Here is a 22,604-nt window from a genome sequence, read left to right as displayed (position 1 = left end):
GAGGTATCACAATCCCAGGCTTTAGCCTCTACTACAAAGTGGTAATCATATCAAGACAGTATGGTATTGGCACAAGAACAGACACATAGACCAGTGGAATAGAGAACCTAGAACTGGACCCACAAATGTACGGCCAACTCATCTTTGACAAAGCAGGAAAGAGTGTCCAGTGGAAAAAAGACAGCCTATTTAACAGAAGGTTTTGGGAGAACTGGACAGCAACATGCAGGAGAGTGAAACTAGACCACTTTCTTGGACCATACACAAAAATAAACTCAAAATGAATAAAGGACCTGAATGTGAGACAGGAAACCTTTAAAACCCTAGAGGAGAAAGCAGGAAACAACCTCCTTGACCTCCGCCGCAGCAATTTCTTACTCAACACATCTCCAAAGGCAAGGGAATCAAAAGCAAAAATGAACTATTGGGACCTCATCAAGATAAAAAGCTTCTGCACTGCAAAGGAAACAGTCAACAAAACTAAAAGGCAACGGATTGAATGGGGAAAGATAGTTGCAAATGACACATCAGGTAAAGGGCTAATATCCAAAATCTTTAAGGAACTTCCCAAACTCCACACCAGAAAAACAAATAATCCAGTAAAGACATGGGCAGAAGACATGAATAGACACTTCTCAAAAGAAGATATTGGCCATCTGGATGGCCAAGAAACACATGAAACGATGCTCAATATCACTCATCATCAGGGAAGTACGAATCAAAACCACACTGAAATACCACCTCATGCTGGTCAGAGTGGCTAAAATGAACAAATCAGGAGACTACAGGTGCTGGTGAGGATGTGGAGCAACGGGTACTCTCCTACACTGTTGTTGGGAATGCAAACTGGTGCAGCCCCTCTGGAAAACAGTGTGGAGGTTCCTCAAAAAATTAACAATAGAACTCCCTTATGACCCAACAGCGATACCACTGCTAGGAATTTACCCAAGGGATACAGAAGTGCTGATGCATAGGGGCACATGTACCTCAGTGTTCATAGCAGCACTCTCAACAATAGCCTAATCATGGAAAGAGCATAATTGTCCATCAGCTGACGAATGGATCAAGAAGATGTGGTTTATATATACAATGGAATACTACATGGCAATGAGAAAGAATGAAATCTGGCCATGTGTAGCAATGTGGATGGAACTTGAGGGTATTATGCTAAGTGAAATAAGTCAGTCAGAGAAAGACAGATACCATGTGTTTTCACTCATACGTGGATCTTGAGAAACTTAACAGAAGACCATGGGGGCGGGGAAGGAGGAAAAAAAAATACAGAGAGCAAGGGAGGCAAACCATAAGAGACTCTTAAATACTGAGAACAAACAGGGTTGATGGTGGGAGAGAGGGGAAAATAGGTGATGGACACTGAGGAGGGCACTTGTTTGGATGAGCACTAGGTGCTGTATAGAAACCAATTTGACAAACTATATTAAAAATTGTAACAACTCTTTAAAAATAACCAGCATATCATTATTTATTCCTTAATATGATAAATTATCTGGTCAGTGTACACATTTTTCCAGTTGTCTTTTGTAAGCATTTATATTTTTTTCAGTTTATTGGTTTGAAGTGGTATCATTAACAACATTTAAATCTATAGGTTTTCCAATACTCTGGTTTCTTTTCAGATCGTATAAATCTTTCGCCTTTTAAATCTATAGTTTTTCCCTTAACCTGTCTTAGCCATATAATTTTTTGTGTGTATATGAAGAAATCTACTAATATATTCTGTATATTTCCTTACTTTGGATTTCTCTGATTTTGTCAGTTGTTTATCGTGTTCTTAGGTCTCTGTTTTTCCTATAAATTGATAGTTGGATTTATTATTTTAAAATGCACAAGCACTTCAAAACTGGCATTATTCTTGCCAACTATTTCAGTGGGCCCTCAGTTTAGTTGACTTTGCCTTGAAGGGAACTTGAAACAAGTAGGGAAGCATCTGTCATCTGCTTTTTGCTAGAACAGTAGGATCTTATAGCTTCATTGAAGACATATTAAGAAGTCATCAAACTCAAAGAATTTATAGCTATAAGGTACCATTTCTATCTCAATTATCTATATCACTGTTCTTACTAATATAACTGTCAGTTTAGAGAAGTTGGTTTTAGGTGCTTAACAGTTTTTCCCTTAGCTGCCAATTAAATGTTCTAGTTACTAAACTACATTTATATTAAACACTTAACTGGGGGCATGCTAAACAGAAATCATTAAATAAATTTACTCCAACAGCTAGAAGGCACTTTTAAGATTACCCTCTCTAGCTCTCCTTTGTTTTACAGTGAGGAATATCCAAGGAAAATTTTATAGAATATTACTCTCACAGAGAATCGTATCAGTACATGTAACAGCTTGGAACATGAATTCATTTAAAATAAATTTGCAATCTACATTTCTTGTTTAATTATGTCAAGATCATTCTTACCATAACCAATAACCCTGGATCTCTATTATCTCTAGGAAGTTTGTTTGCCTGAATGACAACATTGACCACAATCATAAAGATGCCCAGACAGTGAAAGCTGTTCTCAGGGACTTCTATGAATCCATGTTCCCCATACCATCCCAATTTGAGCTGCCAAGAGAGTATCGAAACCGTTTCCTCCACATGCATGAGCTGCAGGAGTGGTAATGTTCACGTGTGTGTTTGTGTGTGAGAGAGATGAAATTTCTTTAATGTATGATTTGATCTATAATTTTTTTGTAAAAATATACTTAAAAGTTTTTTATTGAGTTTACTGGCCAAGCACATCTGCTGAGCCTCATTCTCTGTCATAAGAACAGCTACCCTGTTTCTTGAGTACCTATATGGCAGGAAAACATAGTAACAGAAATGGAGTGATTTGCTTAAAGTGAAGCAGCTGATAAGTGGTAAATCCAGCCTGACTGCCAACCCTCCATATGTTCCACTGTAATCCAAATCTACTTTATAATGTTTCCTTCATGCCTTATTTTACTGTTTACGCCATGCAGGTGCTAGGAATACACAGATGAAAGGAGTATGGTACCAGGCTATGAGGTATTCATAGGCCCTTCAGGAAGACAGGTTGGAGGCAAACAGTTGTGATACCACGTGCTATGGCATGGTTCAATGCTACTGAGTTTGGATGAGGGAGCAACTAACTCTGTAAGGGGAAGGTGACATTTGGACTTGGTTTTAAATTATGAAAAGGACCTTTACAGGTAGGAAAACGTGTTCCTGGTAGAAGAAATGGCATGTACAAGGGACAAAGGTGTAAGAGAGGGTGCTCTGCAGAGAAAGGAGAGATTGTGAAGGGCTGTATCTGAATTGGGCTTTTTTTCTTTAGAGATTGGGGCTCCCCAGAGAAATTTTTTTTACAGGTTTGTAGTGATCAGATTTCATGATTTGGAAAGATAACTAACAGTTATCTGTATTATATAGCAGGGGTTAGACTGGTGAGGAAGCTGTTTGGAGTGAGGCAGTGTTGTCTAGAAACTGGAGGCAGTGATATGACTATTAAGCGTTTTAGTAGTTACGAAACCGTCAAGGTGTGAAGCAAGGACGCACAGTTCAGGGAATAAGGAGAAAACAGTAGACAGAATTGGGAGAGATTGTAGAGAGAAAATTAGCAATCTTGGCAACCAGAACACTTTGGTGTCTTGGAGTTGGGAAAGTGAGACAGCATGTATATTGCTAGTATCTATATTTTTATTTTTCAAGTGAGAAGTTATTACTAAATTGTGGGTCTTGTCTTCTAGGAATGGCTTCTCATTTTACTTTCCTTTAGCTCAGGGGAAAGAGATTTCTGGATGGTTTCAAGTGTTAACTCCCCAAATCCAGTTTGTGACTAAATTTATCTTCAAGGTCCTAATCAAATGAGAAAGAAGTGGGTTTAAGAGTAGTTTGAGAGGACTTTGATTTCTGTGCTATACAAATGAGATAAATCAGGTTTAGGACCTTCTTTGCAGTTCTGTGATCTGAGGGCTTCATTTTCTTCATCCTGCTCCACTTCTGGATCATCTCTCACTGCTGAGCACCAACACCACCCTACCTTCTAGAAACTTTACTTTTTCTCTTTCCTTTCATGACATTGTGCTCCTGAGTCCCCTATTACCTTTCTCTGGTTTCCTGATGGTGCTGTACCCAGGGAACAGGAAGAAAGCCTTTCTGCACTGTACAGCAGTCTGGTGCACTGGTCTCTCCTGCTAGACTGTGAGACTGCTTCAGGAGCAGAGATGGTGTCTTACTCTTGTTGAGTTGAGAGTTGAGTTGAGTTACTCTCTAGCACATGGTAGGTGCTCAGTGGATGTGAGTGACTCAGGAAACCTCCAGCTAATTTAAGGTTCTCTGGTTGCTGGGACAACTTTTTAGTTGTGTTACCGTCTATGGTTTCTTGGCTCTTTAAATTACATATTGATTTTGAATGACACTGTATACATATTAGAACTTACTGTACTGGTTGTGATCCTATTAAGAGACCTAGGAAATTCAGGAGGAGAAACAGAGGTACCATTATCAATACAGGACTTGAAGTAGAGACATCCACTGCCAGACAAACTGTAAATGAGAATCTGAACTCAGTGCAGAGGCCTGAATTTGGTATCCATTAACATATCTTACAAGCCTATATTAAAAGCGTATGTTTAATCTTCATAATAAATCATTCCCAAATTACAAATGAGGAAACTGTACTTTACAACTGCCTCTATCCCCAGTATCCTATCTCCAAGTCCAGTTGCTTGTACTTTCAGATGGTCTCTTCTGTTGCCTCTTTCATTCTCCCTGCCCTTCACTAGGTTTTCATACCCGGACTAATGTGATTGCCTGCCTAGTCACCTCTGGTCACCTGACATGCATCCTTCAGTTCGATGGCCACCATTTTTACCCCGGTTGTCTCTGTCTCTCACACACACACACCTGCCATTTCATACGCTTTCCCACTGGAGTATTATGTCCAAACCCCATTGCATTTCTAGAACACCTGCGGTTTATGCCCACCTGCCTTCCCATGCCTTAGCTCTCTCTCTGATGCCCCCTAGGCCCGACTTCATTCAGTTCTGCAGGTCTCTGCTTGCTCCTCTGACTCTGCTGATGCTCACTGCCTTCCTCAGCTAAATGCTTTCCCTCTCTGCTTCAAGGCTTAAATGAAATGTCACCATCTCTGAGGTGCTTTCATCACTATGCTGTTTTCCCCAAGACTTTGCTTTTGATAAAACATTTTTGGGTCCATTTTGTGTGCTGGCTGGTTGTCTGCAGGTCAGTGACTCCCCAGGTTTGTACATACTTTAGAGCATGGATTTCATCTTGTTCATCTATCTATATCCATAGGAAGTATTGACTGGATATGTGAAGAAATGGATATGAATGAATGAATAAAAGTAAATGAAAGTGTGCCTTTGCTTAGATGCTAGCAGTAATTTTCTTTTGAAGTCCTTTTCTCTGCCTGGATAACTTTTACAATTCAAATACAGTGTTTACTATGACATAATGAAAAATCTGAGCTTATGTTGGAAATCTACATTGTATTAACATTTTCAAATTGCTTCCAATGATTTTGTGTTTCAGGACTTTTGCTAAAGTAGCATATAACAAATACAGTGAAACTATGCACAGAAACCACAGATTAAGACAGCATATTTGCTTTCTCTCTCTCTGAACAGGAGAGCATATCGAGACAAATTGAAGTTTTGGACTCACTGTGTACTAGCAACATTGATTTTGTTTACTGTATTCTCATTTTTTGCTGAACAGGTAAGTGTTATATATTTTATGTGGGGATCAAACAGTATTTTTTAATATTATCTGATTCCTTTTGTAAGTGACACTAGTTCACAAGAGGAAAATTTTAATTTCTTTTAGCTATAAAACATGTCAGACATATTTTAAAATATTCAAGCAGCAAACATAATAGCCTTTTATTCATTTACCTTCTAGATACCCTACCAGTATTCTTTTTACCTGGAACTCGGTAGATTAACTTTTAGGCATTAAGCTAAAACTGAAACTCTAAGTATTTCTAACCAAAAAACCACCTAGAATCCTCACCTGATACTGATTTTGTATGGGTTTCCAATTTTTTTTCTTGTAACCTTTCTAAAGGGTGTCAACCACAGTGTCTTATCATCAGGCCTCCTGCTGTTCTGTGGACAGTGCCCATTGTGCTCATGTTTCTCTCAGCTATGTTTCCTTTGAATTGCTAGTTCTCTCCATGCAGGCAGCACACACACAGCCTCCTTCAGGTGAAGTCCTGGGAATACAAGGGAGGTTTGTGAGGCAAAAAGAAAGGGACCAGAGAATCCTATTTGGTGTAGACATGAAATGCTCCAGAGAGAAAGAACTGGAGGAGGAAGGGAATGGTGTCTGGGCTGACCTGACTTACTGAGGCATGCAAACCTCACCTCTGCCTCCATTTGAGGTGACTGTTGAGTGGAGATTTTCTAGTTGTCACTTACGGGAAACTTGAACTGAGTTTACTTAAACTGAGAAAGAAGAGGCTGAAGTATTGAGAACTCTAGAATAAACAGTGCATGGGCTTCCTGCTGCACATGGAAAGAAATGAGGAAATGGAGATTGGGCAGTTGAACAGGACTGCTATTAAATCTTCACATTCATCTCAGTAAATCTTGTTTTTGATATTTTTTTGACATTATTCCTGGCTGGTAAAAATCTCAGAAAAAAATCTTTAAAAAATTGTTCCTACTTAGAACAGAGGCCCAGTGAGGAACTGAGGAGATAGCCTGTGATGGGGAAGGAGAGGCCCCGTAGCTCAAAGGAACAGCAAGTAGCAGTGGGAAGGAGCAAGAGGGCCAGTCTTTCATCTGTGTCATTTATACCAGCAGAGAACAGGGAACCAGAGAGGCAAGAGGAGGGAGAAAAGGGAAGAATACATCTTCTCTCCTGTCTCCTTGCTCTTAACCTACTTGAATCAAATTCCTTAACCTCTCCATGCTCCCCAACAAACCAGTCAATGCAGCTTCTTCCTCTGCCCCAGAGTCCTAGCTCATTACTCAAACCATGGTGGCCTGTGCTTGGTGAAAGCCCTGCTTCTACCTTGAGATGGAGGAGCAGACAGTATGATCCCAGATTGAAACCATAAAGAACATATTTATTTTTCTCACTGACACTTTGTTACAATGGGGGGTCAGGTTTTTAAAATTTCAGATGTATCATGGATGAACTGTTTCTATTTGAAAAAAGTATCCAAGTTCTAAGCCAATAATTTACAAAGTAACTTTTTACGTTAAAACCCATTTCATAAATTAGGTATTACCTGTATTTTCAAATGATATTGCTATGTTTAAGTATAGGAGAAAAGTGATAGGATTTTAAGACAGGGCTTTTTTCCTTAAAAATAACCCTCTTACATATTCAGTCATTTTCAAATTAGGAGGCAGTGTTTTGATAAGCTACACAGAGACTTCTAGAAAGACTTGACAAACAGATATCTTGAAAATAAACATGCTTGTCATCACTATGTAAAAATCTGAAGTTATAAGTCTTTTAAAAAGTGAAGCTTGGACCAAAATAATTTTAATTCTTGGGGGTTTAAATATTTTGTGGGCACATATCTATGCATATTGACCCTATAACAAAAGTAGTAGTTGGTTTTATTTTGAGGAGGAATGATGGAGACTTGTTTGCTCAGTTATTTTATGTACAAGACTGGAAATGATTAATGTCATATGACTCTCAGAAAGTTTAAAGTCTGTCAACATGGAGATTTAAAATTTATTTTGTCTTTGTTATCTAGTTAATTGCACTTAAGCGGAAGATATTTCCCAGACGGAGGATACAAAAAGAAGCTAGTCCGGATCGAATCAGGGTATAGAAGATCTTCATTTGAAAATCATCTACCTCAGCATTCCCTGAGCATTTTAAAACTCGGCATCATAGAGAAGTCTTCGTGATTTGATGCTTAGCCGTTTTGGCCTGAAGAAGGAAAAGCATCCAGTACAATACCTGTTTTGTGGTGTGAATATAGACTACTGACCAGTAATTGTTTAATCAAGACATGGAAAACTTGTGTTGAGCGGCTTTGAACTGGTTTTATTTTTAAAGCATTTGCTCTTGGACCCATCATTCTTTTAATGAAAAGACTCACTGACAAGAGATAGCTGCTAAGTTCCCATAGCAACCATTGCCAATAAACTTTCACATGAGAAGCCTAGGCCAGCTTGGGAGCTATTGCTAAGAGACCCCAGTCTTTGCATTCCAAAGCCTTTTGCTGCGGTTTTACATTTTTGTTTTTTTTTTTGTTTTTCCCAGTTCTTATTTTTAAAATAAGTAGCTACTAAGTTAACTAGTTACCCTTGCTTCTGAAGATAATGAGTTAGGATATCTAAACACGGTTTTTATAGATGTTATTTAAATAATGCAACATTACCACCTCCTATTGGCAATACCTAAATTATGGATTTTATTAAATTTAAGACTGTAAGTGGTCAACTACTGAGGAAATCAATGACTGACATCTGAAGTACTTTGTGCTTGTTTACTTCAGCCCCTCAGAATGTGATTTCATGTGGAGGCCTAATTACAAAGGGCTAGAGTTAAGTAGCAGAGCTACCTGTCAGATGTAATTATGTTTTGGAAATGTACATATTCAAACAGAAGTGCCTCACTTTAGAAATGAGTAGTGTGATGGTACTGGCACATTACAGTGCAGTGGTGTCTTTTTTAATACTCAGTATAATCTAGTAGCCATCTCTTTCAGCTGGTTTCATATAATGCAGGGGTCAGCAAACTTTCTATAAAAAGCCACAGAGTAAATATTTGCAGGCCATATGTGTCTTTGTTGCATATTCTACTTTATTGCTTAGTTTTTTGGGGTTTTTTAGCCTTTAAAAATGTCAAAACCATGTTTAGCCTGCAGCTTTACAAAAACAGGCCACCAGCTGAATTTGGCCCACAGGTCATTGTTTGCTGACCACTGGGATAGAGAACTAGTATTTTTATGTATGAGTAAGCCCTGATGTTCAACTCTTATGTCATTATATGGTAGATTTCTGGAGACCGGATTCCATAAGTCATTTCTGAACTCTAACAGGTATTTTAGATCATGATCTTCACAGTATTCTTTCAAAATGGCACGCATATTTTGTAAAAAGAACTTGTAATGTAAATACTGTGTTTGTGCTATAAGAGTTATGTATTTCAAAATGTGAAGTCTCATAAAAACTTAGATTTTGTCTGATGCTTTGACTTTTAAATCTTTAAGGAATGAGTTTATTGTTATCCAGAGTCCATAATCACTTGAGTGCTTATACAGTATATCAGTGTCTACTGAACACTACTGAAAATAAATGGAAAGTAGTGTAAGAGGGTAGTACTTAACATACTATTTTCCCCCTCCTATAGGGGGAAAATAAGTTCTGATGGGATTTATTATACAGTAAAATTTAGAATGTGAGTATTGTTCTAAACATGGGTTTATTATAGAAAAATTATAGAGAAGTGAATGAGTATATTGGAGATTCTGTAGTTACATGAATATAGTCTATATCTAATTAAGAACATAACAGATAATGTGACAGAAAATAGAATCCTAGAATATTCAGAGAACCATTCATCTAAATGATTCTGCAGAATTATTATAATGGAAGATCCTCAGAAGCCTCAGAACCATTAGTTCAAATGAAATCCTACCAAAGGCTAGTATGTAATATAGAAGGAAAGCTCCTCATCCAGCTTGACCCCAAGGTGATGCCTCCAAACTCTCAGGCCTGACAGGAAAAGTTTCAAAATGACTCCTTGGACTACCCCTTGCATTTTATCATCAAGGACACCAGGGCCAGGAAGATTATGTGATTTGTCTAAGGTCTCACAATCAGAAGTCTATGGAATCAGACTTCTGGGGTTTGATGGACATTGTTTGCTACAGTTCAGCTTTATCGTAAAATGTGGGAGGCAGTACCTGGTGTTTACCTCAGAGACTTATGGTGATGATTAAAAGAAATGGCAGATGTAGTACACCCAGCACAGTGCCTGGGAAGTGACTCCTGCCTGGTGATGTCAGTGGTAATGATGGCAGTGTGAAAGTTTGTGTATAAAGGACGGCTATCTAGAGCAGGGGTTAAGTTTTTAATGTGATCACTGGGATGAAATGATTATATTACCCTTAGCTACGAAAGTTATACATATTCTCATGAAAAAAATAATTTTTTTTGCATACTTAATTCTTTGAACGTATTTTATTTTTTAAGAGAGAGTGCATAAGCAAGAGAGGGTAAAAGGGAGGGGGAGAGAGAGCTTTAAGCAGACTCCATGCCCAGCAGACCCTGATGGAGCCTGATGCAGGGCTAAATCTCACGATCCTGAGATCATGACCTGAGCTAAAATCAAGAGTCGGATGCTTAATGGGCTGAAATGCCCGTGAAAGTGTTTACTTTTAAAATTATTTCTACATATATCAAAAAGCATACAAAGTATGATGAATAACAGCTCCAGGATTTAAAAGGGAAGTGTAATCATAACTCGGGCAAGATATTAAGGAAGAAACAGCACTGATACCACAAAAATTCCTCCAGATTGTAGAAAACAAAGGAAAACACCATCTAAACTCATCCGTTGAGGTGAACACAACCCCATAACAAAGCCTTGGCTCAGTTCCCGTAACAGGAAAACCACACACCATCTTATCTCATAAGAATCCCATATGAAAACTAATGAGCCAGATTCAGTTATCCTTCAAAGGGGAACAACTCTTTATTGATCAAACTGAGCCCACCCCAGGACTTCAAGGAAATCAAGGTTGACCCAACACTTGAAAGTATAGTTTACATCAGCAGGACCAAAAACTGCATGACACTCTCAATAGACCTTTCTTCAAAAAAGATTATAAAAAATGTAAAAGTAGAGTGTAACATATGACTTCCATCTGTCCAACAGTTATCAAGATTTTGCCACATCTGTCTGCTTTATTCTTTCTTTGTTGATATAAAGTAAATCCCAACTGGAGTACAAAGTCTCAGTTGGTAAGGAGAGGTGAAGGAGCTTCTTGTCAGTCAACTGTTCCTTCTTCCACGTGCCCTAATCAGCTAAATCTCTGTGAACACAGTGTGTGTGCTAAATGCTTTATGTTCATAATCCCATTTCATCCTCTCCATAACCCCATGTTACCATTTGGACCTAACTAGTTTAAGTGGCTTGCCCAAGGTCTGTAACTATTAAGTGACATCACCTTTTGACCCAAGAGTTAATTTAAGAGTCTCCAAAAATTAACTCTTAGCCACTAAGATACAGAAAGGGATTGTAAGGGACAAAAAGAACTCAACCTAGTTAAGGGAAAAACAAGGGTGAAGGAGACAGAGATCTTGCCAGGACTGTTGCTCAACATAGCCCATACCTGCCTCTGTATGTCCCCTTTTCTCATAATAGTGGGGTCGTGGCAGCTCCTGGCTCACATCTCTCATAGAGACAGGAAGTTTCCTCTCTGGGCTCCAGTACAGAAAACACTGATGGAGATGAATTACTGTGATTTGTGCTTACTTCTATAGCCAGGCAGATGGAGACTTCTACCAAAAGATAGAGGGGAGGGGTGCTGACCTGACAAAAACACTAGCTTCACAGAATAAAGTTTGGGTGCATGTGGAAGATCAATTTCCTGGGTTAAGTTGAAGGCAAGTGGTCATACTTGAAAAAAAGTTAGAAAAATTAAATTAATTAGAATACAGTGAACCTTACAAATTTTTTATTGAAAAGATTCAAAGAAATGTTTGCAAAGCATCAGTACAGTACCTGCCACATAATACTCCATAATTATATGGTGGACACTTGGTCCCAAGTTGTCTTTCTGATCTGCCTTTCCTCACCTGCCCACGCTGTCAGTCACACTGCATTTTCCCAAACATGCTGTGCACTGTTATGCCTCTATACCCTTGCAGATAATATTATTGGTTGAGTTCTCTCTTCCTTGTTTATATATCCATTAAATTCCTACTCATACGTCAAGGTAGGAGTCCATTAGCAGTTCATCTACCAAGAAGTTTTCTTTTTTTTTTTTTAAATATTTTATTTATTTCTAGGAGAGAGAGAGATAGCGTGAGCAGGGGAGGGTCAGAGAGAGAGGGAGATACAGACTCTGAAACAGGCTCCAGGCTCTGAGCTGGCAGTCAGCACAGAGCCCGATGCGGGGCTCAAACCCACAAACTGCGAGATCATGACCTAAGCGAAAGTCGGACGCTTAACCGACTAAGCCACCCAGGCGCCCCTTTTTTTTTTTTTTTTTTAAATATTTTATTTATTTCTAGGAGAGAGAGAGATAGCGTGAGCAGGGGAGGGTCAGAGAGAGAGGGAGTACCAAGAAGTTTTCTAAGAGACTGACTATATCACCTTAGTTCTCTGAAACAATGAAAAAGGAAGCAAGGGATGTAATATTTAGGCTTTCAAATGACCTTAACAAGATTCTACACCACTGGTTACTAAAGAAAATGAGAAGACATTTTGTCAGGAATCCAGGTAATTAGAATAAATGGGCAATGATATACATGGAGGAGTATTAATATGGTCTTCTAAGAATTACCTGAATTCACTGCAGCATTATTTATAATAGCCAAGATATGGACACCAAACTGTCCATTGATGGATGAATGGATAAAGATGATATGCTATACATATACAATGGAATATTGTTTAGCCATAAAAAGGAAATCTGGCCATTTGTAACAACATGGATGGACCTTGAGAGTATTACGTTAAGTGAGATATCAGAGAAAGACAAATACCATATGATGTTATTTATATGTAGAATTTGGAAAACAAAACTCATAGAGAACAGACTAGACTGGTGGTTATCAGAGAGGAAGTGGGTTGGGTGGGTGAAAAGGATGAAGGGAGTCAATTATATGGTGACAGTAACTTTTATTGTGAAGATCACTTTGTAGTATATGCAAATATCAAATTATGTTATCCATCTAAAACTAATATGTTATATGGCAACTTTACCTGAGATATTAGGCAATCAAAGTGTGATCAAAGTCAAAACCCTGAAGCCTTTGTTTGCCAAATTTAGATACAAGTGGTAAAACATATGGCTAAAAATAGGGAAAAATTTGCAGATTTTAATTGCACATTAAGGCAAATACAAAAGTCAAAAAATATTTTTAGATTATCCAGGGGAAAACCCACATATGCACAGAAAAATGAAATACCTACAATTTAATTGTGTATTATCTCTTAGTAGTGAGACTACAAGTGGATTTCATTTTCTTCATAAATTATCTTCTAAAAGTTGTTTTACAATATTATTTTTAAACTAAGATAAAAATTTAACAATAAATTTTAGGTAAAATAATAATGACCCATATTAAATGCTTAGTGGGAAGCAGAATGCATTTTATTAGTTAACTAAAGGGAAAACTAACTTTGAAAATCCATAAAATGCCCTTGGTTCCATTTTAAGAGACTGTGTAATGAATGAAACCATCATTCTAATTCTTGGGTTTTTGTTTAGTTGGATAAGGATTAAAATTTTAAACTTGAATATAGAGGAGTTCTCATTTGGAGAAAAGCCAAAAGATGACATAATCTAATCTTGACTATTCAGGGGGCAGGTAATTCATTCAGATCTTTTTTTTTTTCTTATTTCCTTTCTGTTTTTTCACATTATTAAGTTTCCTAACATTTGAGAAAATAAGGTACTGATGTTAGTAAGACACAAGATGGTGATATTGAGCTGTTCTTGTTCCAAGTTCTAGTCAGTATGAGAATGACCTGGAGAATTATTTAAAATCCAAAGTCCCAGTCCCCACCCACAAAGTTAATTTGTTAGGCCTTACATGGGCCTTAGTAATCTTCGTTTTAATGCTCCTCTATCCATTCCTCCCCCCCACCCCCGCCCCCAACATGTCCCCATTTCATCCTAAGTGATCCTGACACAGGCTGGCCCATGAACCACACTTTGAGAAACTCTTATATTTGAAGCCATAGGTATATATGAAAACGTTTAGAGAAAGAATACATATTGCTAACAGAAAAACCAAGTCCTGGGTAATTCCAACATATGAGGGTCCACTGAAGAGGGAAGAGTTAACAAAGATACTGAGAAGTTACCAGAATGAGAAGAGAACAGCAAGAGAATGCGTAGCTAAAGGAAGACGGGGAGAGAAAAAAGTGGTTAACAATTTTGCCTGTTGAGAGGCAAATGAGATGAGGACCAGGGGAACATCCCTTTGACATGGAGGTCACTGGTCACTTTAGAGTGACCACCATTTTAAAGAGGGAAGTGCCAAAGGTAGTTTAGGGTGTTTTAAAGGGTATATGGAAGCAGAGAAATTTGAGGCAACAAGCTTAGATAATTATAGAATCTGGACTGCTAAGAGGATGGCATAGGGGACCAACAATTTGTTTGGAAATAAGGCCCAGGAATTTTTTAAGTTATGGAGAGATTTGAATATTTGTAAATGTTAATGGGAAGGAATAAAGCAGAGAAAGGAAAGAAATAAGGGATAATGTAAGATTCTTGGAGCACAAGAGGCCATGGAACTCAGAACACAGGAGGAACATCTCCCCTAGTTTAAGAGGAGGAAAGAATGGACACAGAGGTAGGTAGGTTGTAGCTCTGCTAGCAGAAATTTTGGCGGTTTCAATGCGAACTACTCCCTCAGTAAAAAAACAGGAGGCAAGTTAAATACTAAGGGTGAAAGGCGGGTGACAGTGTTGAAGGCTGAGTAGAGTAGAAAAGGCTTAAAGTGGTAATGGGACAATGAGTTGCCAGAGGGAAATGGGAGAATTTGGGGCAATAATGAGGGCCCAACTAAGGCTGGAACTCATAAATAGAAGTGCCACAAATTTGCTCCTTTGCGTAATTTTTCCCAGAGGTACTGAAGCAAGGATAGGTAGCACAAAGAAAGACAGTAGGCTGTTTGCAGGAATAACATTTTGCCAGACAAATGCAGTGAAAGCAGCAAGAGACTGACTGAAATGATGGAATTTGAATCAAAGACAAGAGGAGGGCTGATGGAGAAAGGAAAAGTAAAACAGTAATGGACTGAAAGTCTGGATGAGACTGGCAGGTGGTTGTAGTGGAAACAGATGAGACTAAGCTGGAGAGGTAGGAGGTATTGATTGGTTTGAGGGTAAAACGTCTGATGGGAATTCTGACAACAGAACAGCTTTGTGTGTGGCCATAAGAGCTGGGGGACTTTGAATGGAGTGCAGGGTCAGGCATTTTAGATGAGGACCTTAAAGAACTGAGGTCAAAGAATGAGGCAGGAATCGAGGTGAGAAGATTGTGACAAATGCCATTATGTTCAGTAAATGAACAGGGGAGACCAAGAAGGATATCAAGAATGCTTGGGATATCTGCCTAAAAGATTAACTTTCCAAATTGTGCTTTTTTTTTTTTTCTAGCTGTGATTGCAAAAATATCAACTAGTTTGTATAATTTTGTTCCTTTCAAACCATCTAAGGAGGGTCCTTTGTTTTGGTGACTGGGATTATAGGGTGGATACAACAGAAGCATGAGAAAGTTATCTTGTTTACAAAAGAAACTAATAGAGTGACCCAAAAGGCAAGATTCAAGGCAACAGGAAAAAGGGAAAATAGGGAAGAGCAAGCAAAAGAGATAGTGGGAGAGAACCAACAGGTGCTATAAAGCTCTCTTATGGGGAGTTGGAGGGAAAGAGCTCCCTGGTTAACAGGATATCTAGGAAGTTATTCTGTTTGATATGCAGTGTCACCTCACTAAACTTAATAAAATCATATTATTTGCCTATTACAGGTGCAATGAGATGAGACATGTGAGAGACTGGCCTCAAGACTGTGAAGGCACTATCACAGGGTCCTTTTAAACCAGCCTGTGCAAGCAGTCTTGCGTTTGATTAAATACCTGTGGGCTTCTTAGGTCTTTTATGAGAAATATTTCCTTAAAGACTCAGAATGATCCGTAACATTTTATATGTTCTAAGTAACTCTTATTTAAAAAAAAAAAACCACCCTCATATTTTCTATCCCTAAATCTGCATTTGTTAATAAAACATTAATTTTTATGATTAAAATTTAAATTTTCTATGTTATTTAATATGTCTGGCACTGGTAGGTACTTATATGTTTGACTGATATTGAAGAAATGATATACCAGTGACTCAACAAGTACCCATTATTGTTAGTAATGTTGATAACTTGTTTTTAGTGAATACTTGATACATACTGAGTGCTTACTAAGAGTTTCTATGCCTTATTTCACTTTTAAAACTCCAAACTTCTTTGAGATAAATACTATTATGCCTCCTATGTCACTGAAGAGAAACAGAGGCTTAGAGAGGTCAAGTAATTTTCCCAAGGTCTCACAGGTAACAAGCTGAAGGGCTGAATTTAATTTTGTTCTGTATTTTCATGTTTTAAACCATTTTTATGAATTTCTCTTTGAATAACATTATATTCGTTGTTAGGTGTGAACATGTGACTGAGTTTCTAGGTGATAAAATGTGAGCAGAAATAATGTGTGTCACTTTCAGGTCTAGCCCATAAAAACCTCCTACCTGATGCTCCTCCCTATTTTTTTCCCATTTAGCTGGCTGGGATAGAGACCACTTCTGTGGCAACTTTGAAAGCCTCAAGTTGAAGATGGCAGAGTTTCCATCAGTTTGGGTTCCTAAATGCTTGCATATATGAAAGCTGCCTGAGGACCTAATTACTTTCCCAGTACAGTTATAGTAGAAATAAACTTTTTCTTTTGAGTCATTATACATGTTTGGTTTTATTTGTTGCAGTAATAGTCTATCCTAATGCAAACTGAGTTAAAAAAATTTCAGTTATGCACTTTTACATCATTCAGAATTGTATTTGATTGTGTTTCACATAGTGATTTAACCAAATATAATTGCCCACATTGTAGCAGAGATACAGGAAGATGCGAAATAGAAAATAGAGGTTTGTGATAACTTATTTGCAGAGATGGCTATAATAATCCCTGTGTATGTATAGATTTATGCTGCATCAAGAGGGAGAATTTATTTCTCCACTCTTATAGAAAAACTGAAACACCCCAGCCAATAGCCTACATGCCCCTAAACATGATAGCATAAAACAAAACTGGGTATGTACAATGGAATACACATGAAATAAAAAAGGATATAGAAAGTTTAAAAGTAAACACATGAGAAAAGATATCCTAGATAAATACGGAAGAAACATGAGGACATTTTATTAATATCAAACAAAATAGAATTTAAAACCAAAAGCATTAAGGTCACTACATAATGATTAAAGTTTCAACTGAAAGATGAATTCTAAACTTATATGTACCTAATTGTCTTCAAAATACAAAAATAAAAAATTGACCGCACTAAAAGGGAAATTTACAAATCCACTATCATAGTAGAATATTTTAACACATACCCAATAACTCCTCAATTATTCTTAGACTAAGGAGACAAAGATCAGCAAGGTCATAAAAAATTTGAATGACACAATTAGTAAACTTGATTGAATGGACACATCTAGAACTCAACACCTCTAAATTAGTGCCTACTCATTCTTATCAAGCACACACAGAATAATTTTTTTTGAAGTTTATTTATATATTTTGAGAGAGGGAGAGAGAGCAAGCGAGGGAGGGCCACAGAGAGAGACGGAGAGAGAGAATCCCAAGCAGGCACTACACTGTCAGCACAGAGCCAACGCGGGCCTTGAACTCACAAACCATAATAAGATTATGACCTGAGCCAAAACAAGACTCAGATGCTTAAGTGGCTGAACCACTCAGGTGCCTCTAGAATAATTTCTAAAATGGACCTTGTGCTCAATCATAAAGCAAGTGGTAACACATTTCAAATCACAGGTATGATCCATATTACATGATATCAAGTTAGAATATTTCAATAAAAAAGATAAAACTGAAGAACTACATTTGTTTAAAAGTTTAAAAACATGTTAACTCATGAGTCAAAGAAGAACTCATAATGGAAATTTAAAAATACTTAGCACTGGATAGTAATAAAAATACTGCCTATCACAACTTGTGGGATTCGGCTAAAGGGCATGCAGAGAGAAATTTATCCTCTCAAATGAATATCTTGGAAAAGAAGACTGAAAATAAACAAGTTAATGATCCAACAGAAAAGGTTAGAAAGAGAACAAAAGAGAATAGAACTAAGAAAATAATAAACAGCAAAAAATAATGAAAGAAAACTAAGATTTAATAGAAAAGATCAATAAAGTGTAAAAGGTTTTTGTTTTTGTTTTTTTAAGTCCGGTGATGTTTAAAAACCAAGGAAAAGATTTAGGAGAGAATTTGGCATATGGAGGTTAATGGTGACCCCCTGAACCTGAATCTCTCCACACATCCTCTCTGAGAACCATTAGATAACAAAAGAGTGAAAATAAAATCATACACAACCCATGCCTTCAGCATTATCAGGAGACAGAGAATACAATGAACTTCTCTAAACAGAGAAACAACAAATTCCAACAGAGCTTGTGCCACTGCTGCAAGCCTAGGTATAAGTACAGGTACAGGTAGAAGCCTGTTGCAGGGGAGGCTTAAGAGACTCTATGCAAAAGTGGGCTGGGGAGCAGAACACCTAGATAAGTACAGATAGAATAACTTCTAGCAAGACAAAGTCTACCCCTAAGAACCAAAATACAGAACACAGGCCTAGGATTTGGTAGTTCATGGTACCAGGTAGGTTTTGAAAGTAAGCAAGACCAGTAGTGGTGGCAGCCTCAGGGCCACATTGCTTCCAGCGAGAATCAGATAATAAAGAAGGGGTGGCGCGCCTTAGAGATACCAGCAAGTTAGAAGGGGAAAACCAAAGATCCTGAAGAATCAAAAGTGAAACAAGTCACCTAAGCTTCCTCATTCCCACCTACTATCACTTAAACTGCACTTCATTATACTGACAGAAGAAGGTGCTCTTGAGCTAGAAACTCCATCCATAAAAAACAAAAAACCAAACAGGAATAGGGGAAAACAAAAACAATCCAGCTCCAAAAAAATCAAAACCCAAACCGAAAAATCCCAATACAGACAGGCACAGAGAGGAAATAATACTACAGAAATTAAAAAATGTAAGTAGACTACTGTATACATCTCTATGTATATATGTTTACAAAACTAAATGAAATCAAGGATTCCTTAGAAAAAGACAGTTTACTACAACTGACCCTAGTACAGACAAATGCTTACAAGACCAACTTCTATAAGAGAAATCAAGAAAACTATCAAGGAGCAACTTCACATGACATCACTAGGCTCAGAAACATTTTACAAAGAAATTCCACAAGCATTTAGAACCAAAGAATCCCAACATAGTTGTTTCAGAGCATAGAAAATGAAAGAAAATTTCCAAATTTATCAAAACCTGATAATTGTAGCAACATAAAATATAATTATAAATAATATTCTTTATGAATGTTAATGCAGAAAACCTGATCAGACTTCAGAAAACAGTACACCATGGCCAAGTAAGAGTTATCCCAGGAATATAGACATGGATTAATATTAGCAAGCATTTTAATATACATTAATAGGTATAAGGAAAAAAGTTGTATGGTTGTTTTGATGGACGCTTTAAAAAGCCTTTAACAGGGGCACCTGGGTGGTTCAGTCGGTTAAGCATTTGGCTCGGGTCATGATTTCACAGTTCATGGGTTCGAACCCCGCATCAAGCTCTGTGCTGACAGCCAGCTCAGAGCCTGGAGCCTGCTTCAGATTCTGTGTCTCCCTCTCTCTCTCTCTCTGACCCTCCCTGCTCACACTGTCTCTTTCTCTCTCTCTCAGAAATAAATTAAAAAAAAAAACATTTAAAAAAATCTAACATTCAATTGAAATAAAAATACAGTTGTAAAGTCATCATCTTAATAATGGGGACATACCTGAAGCATTCTTACTCAGATAAATAAAGCAAAATGCCCACTACCTCCACTACTATTTAACTATCTGACACTGTTAACTATTTGACAGTTTTAGCTAATGAAAGGGTCAAGAGAAAATAACGACATAGGAATCAGAAGTAAAATGATCTCTATTTACAGAGGTCATGAAAAATACCTGGAGAACTCTAGAGACTAGGTGAACAAACGCAAACATGAAAAGAATTTTGCAAGGTGACAGGATATAAAAGTAACATGCAAAAGTAACATGCAAAAGCCTTCATTTACACAAAGGATAATTGTTAGGATATACAATGAAAGAAGAAATAAATTTGATTTATACTATTAGGAACAAATAAGGAGAAACATTCAAAATCTATATTAAAATACTTTAAAATGCTTCTTAAAGACACAAAAGTATACGTAAACTAGTGGAAAGACATCCTTGTTCTTTGTTGGAACATTTTATCATCATTAAGATTTCATTTTTTTCTAAGTAAATTAATAAGTGTAATGCAATCCCAATAAAAATCAAGGTTTTTGTGAAACAGTAAGAAATAGAAAACTTGATGAGACCGATAACCAGCCAAGTAATTGAATCAGTAATAAAAAATTCCCAGGAAACAGAAGTCCAGGGCCAGATGCCTTTACATGCAAATTCAACCAAACACTGAAGGAAGAGTTAATACTAAATTCTTCTCAAACTATTAAAAAGAATAAGGAAGAAAACTTCCAAATTCATCCTACAAGGCCAGCATGACTCTGATACCAAAACCAGATAAAGACTCCACTAAAAAAAGAAAATAAAGGCCAAATCCCTAATGAACATGGCTGCAAAAATTCTCGGTACTAGCAAACTGAATCCAACAATACATTAAAAAAATGATTCACCACAATCACAATCAAGTGGGATTTATTCCTGGGTTTCAAGTGTGGTTCAATATTCACAAATCAATCAATGGGATACACCACATTAATAAAACAAAGGATTAGAACCATATGGGGGCACCTGGGTGGCTTGGTTGGTTAAGCATCCAACTTTTTAAAAAAAAAATTTTTTTTTAATGTCTTATTTATTTCTGAGAGAGAGAGGCAGCGTGAGTAGGGGAGGGTCACAGAGAGAGGTAGGCACAGAATCCGAAGCATGCTCCAGGCTCTGAGCAAGCTGTCAGCACAGAGCCCGATGTAGGGCTCGAACCCTCGAACCATAAGATCATGCCCTGAGCCGAAGTCGGACACTTAAATGACTGAGCCACCCAGGTGCCCCTTCCATAGCTTCATTTCGGCTTGGGTCATGATCTCATGGTTTGTGGGATCAGGCCTGTGGAGCCTGCTTGATATTCTTTCTCCCTCTCTCTCTGATCCTCCCTCACTTGCGTGTTCTCTCTCTCAAAATAAATAAACTTAAAAGAAAAAAAGAACCATATGATCATTACAATAGATGCAGAAAAAAACATTTGACAAAGTGCAACATCCATTCACGACAAAAACCCTCAACAAAGTAGGTTTAGACAGAACACACCTCAACATAATAAAGTCCAGATATGAAAAACCTACAGCTACTATCATCAATGGGAAAAAACTGAGAGCTTTTCCTCTATGGCCAGGAACAAGACAATGATGTCCATTCCCACCATGGTTACTGAATATTATACTGGAAGCTCTAAGCACAGCAATCAGAAAACAAAACGATATAAAAGACACCCAAATTGTCAAGGAAGAAGTCAAAATTTCACTATTTGTAGATGACATGATATTCTATATAGAAAACTGAAAAACACCAAAATAATTGCTAGGTCTGATACATGAATTCAGTAAAGTCGCAGCATATAAAACATATAGAGAAATCTGCTGTATTTCTATACAACAATAATGAAGCAGCAGAAAGAGAAATTAAGGAATCAATCCTATTTACAACTGCACCAAAACCAGTAAGATACCTAGGAATAAACCTAACAAAAGAGGGGAAAGACCTGTACTCTGAAAACTACAAAACACTGATGAAAGAAATTGAAGATGACACACACATACAAAAAAAAAAAGGAAAAGCATTCCACACGCATGGATTGGAAGAACAAATATTATTAAAATGTCTATACTACCCAAAGCAATCTGCACATTTAATTCAATCCCTATCACAATTCCAACAGCATTTTTCCCAGAGCTAGAACAAACAATCCTAAAAATTTTATGGAACCACAAAAGACCCCGAATAGCCAAATCAACCTTGAAAACACAAAGCAAAGCTGGAGGCATCACAATTCTGAATTTCAAGTTATATTACAAAGCTGTAGTGATCAAAACAGTATGGTACTGGCACAAAAATAGAAATAGAGAACAAAATAGAAAACCCAGAAATGAACCCACAACTCTTGGGTCAATTAATCTTTGACAAAGCAGGAAATAATATCTAATGGGAAAAAGACAGTCTCTTCAACAAATGGTACTGGGAAAACTGGACAGCAACATGGAAAAGAATGAAACTAGACCACTTTATTACACCAACACACACAAAAAATATATTCAAAATGGATGAAAGACCTAAATGTGACACTTGAAACCATAAAAATCCTATAAAAGAACACAGACAGTAACCTCTCTGACACAGGCCATAGCAGCTTCTTTCTATATATGTCTCCTGAGACCAGGGAAACAAAAGCAAAAAGAAACTACTGGGACTTGATCAAAATAAAAAGCTTCGGCACAGCGAAGCAAACATTCCACAAAACTAAAAGACAACCTACAGAATGGGAGAAGATATTTGCAAATGACATATTTGATAAAGAGTTAGTATCCAAAATACATAAAGAACTTCTAAAACTCA

The 22,604-nt window shown here is 37.4% G+C and overlaps 1 protein-coding gene and 1 long non-coding RNA gene across 4 annotated transcripts in view; one reads left to right on the top strand and one right to left on the bottom strand.

The window, feature by feature from the left end:
* The window catches only part of GNPTAB (N-acetylglucosamine-1-phosphate transferase subunits alpha and beta), a 94,240-nt gene extending 77,587 nt beyond the window's left edge, over positions 1-16,653 (top strand). For 2 of the 3 annotated variants that reach the window (XM_039252490.1, XM_039252492.1), the window contains 4 exons: positions 2,467-2,634; positions 5,629-5,719; positions 7,719-7,790; positions 16,479-16,653. In XM_039252490.1, coding sequence (XP_039108421.1) covers positions 2,467-2,634; positions 5,629-5,719; positions 7,719-7,790; positions 16,479-16,529 — 382 coding nt within the window. In that variant the 3' untranslated portion in view covers positions 16,530-16,653. Of the gene's footprint in view, positions 1-2,466; positions 2,635-5,628; positions 5,720-7,718; positions 9,162-16,478 lie in introns of those variants that run through there. The other variant, XM_039252491.1, reaches the window with a different exon arrangement.
* Positions 1-22,604, bottom strand: part of LOC120245436 — a 38,666-nt gene that overhangs the window by 12,050 nt on the left and 4,012 nt on the right. The window lies entirely within an intron of this gene.

This window comes from Hyaena hyaena, unplaced genomic scaffold (assembly GCF_003009895.1).
Source record: "Hyaena hyaena isolate Hyena2069 unplaced genomic scaffold, ASM300989v1 scaffold_417, whole genome shotgun sequence".
In the NCBI taxonomy this organism is placed as follows: Eukaryota; Metazoa; Chordata; class Mammalia; order Carnivora; family Hyaenidae; genus Hyaena; species Hyaena hyaena.
This window is presented reverse-complemented; position numbering and strand designations above follow the sequence as displayed.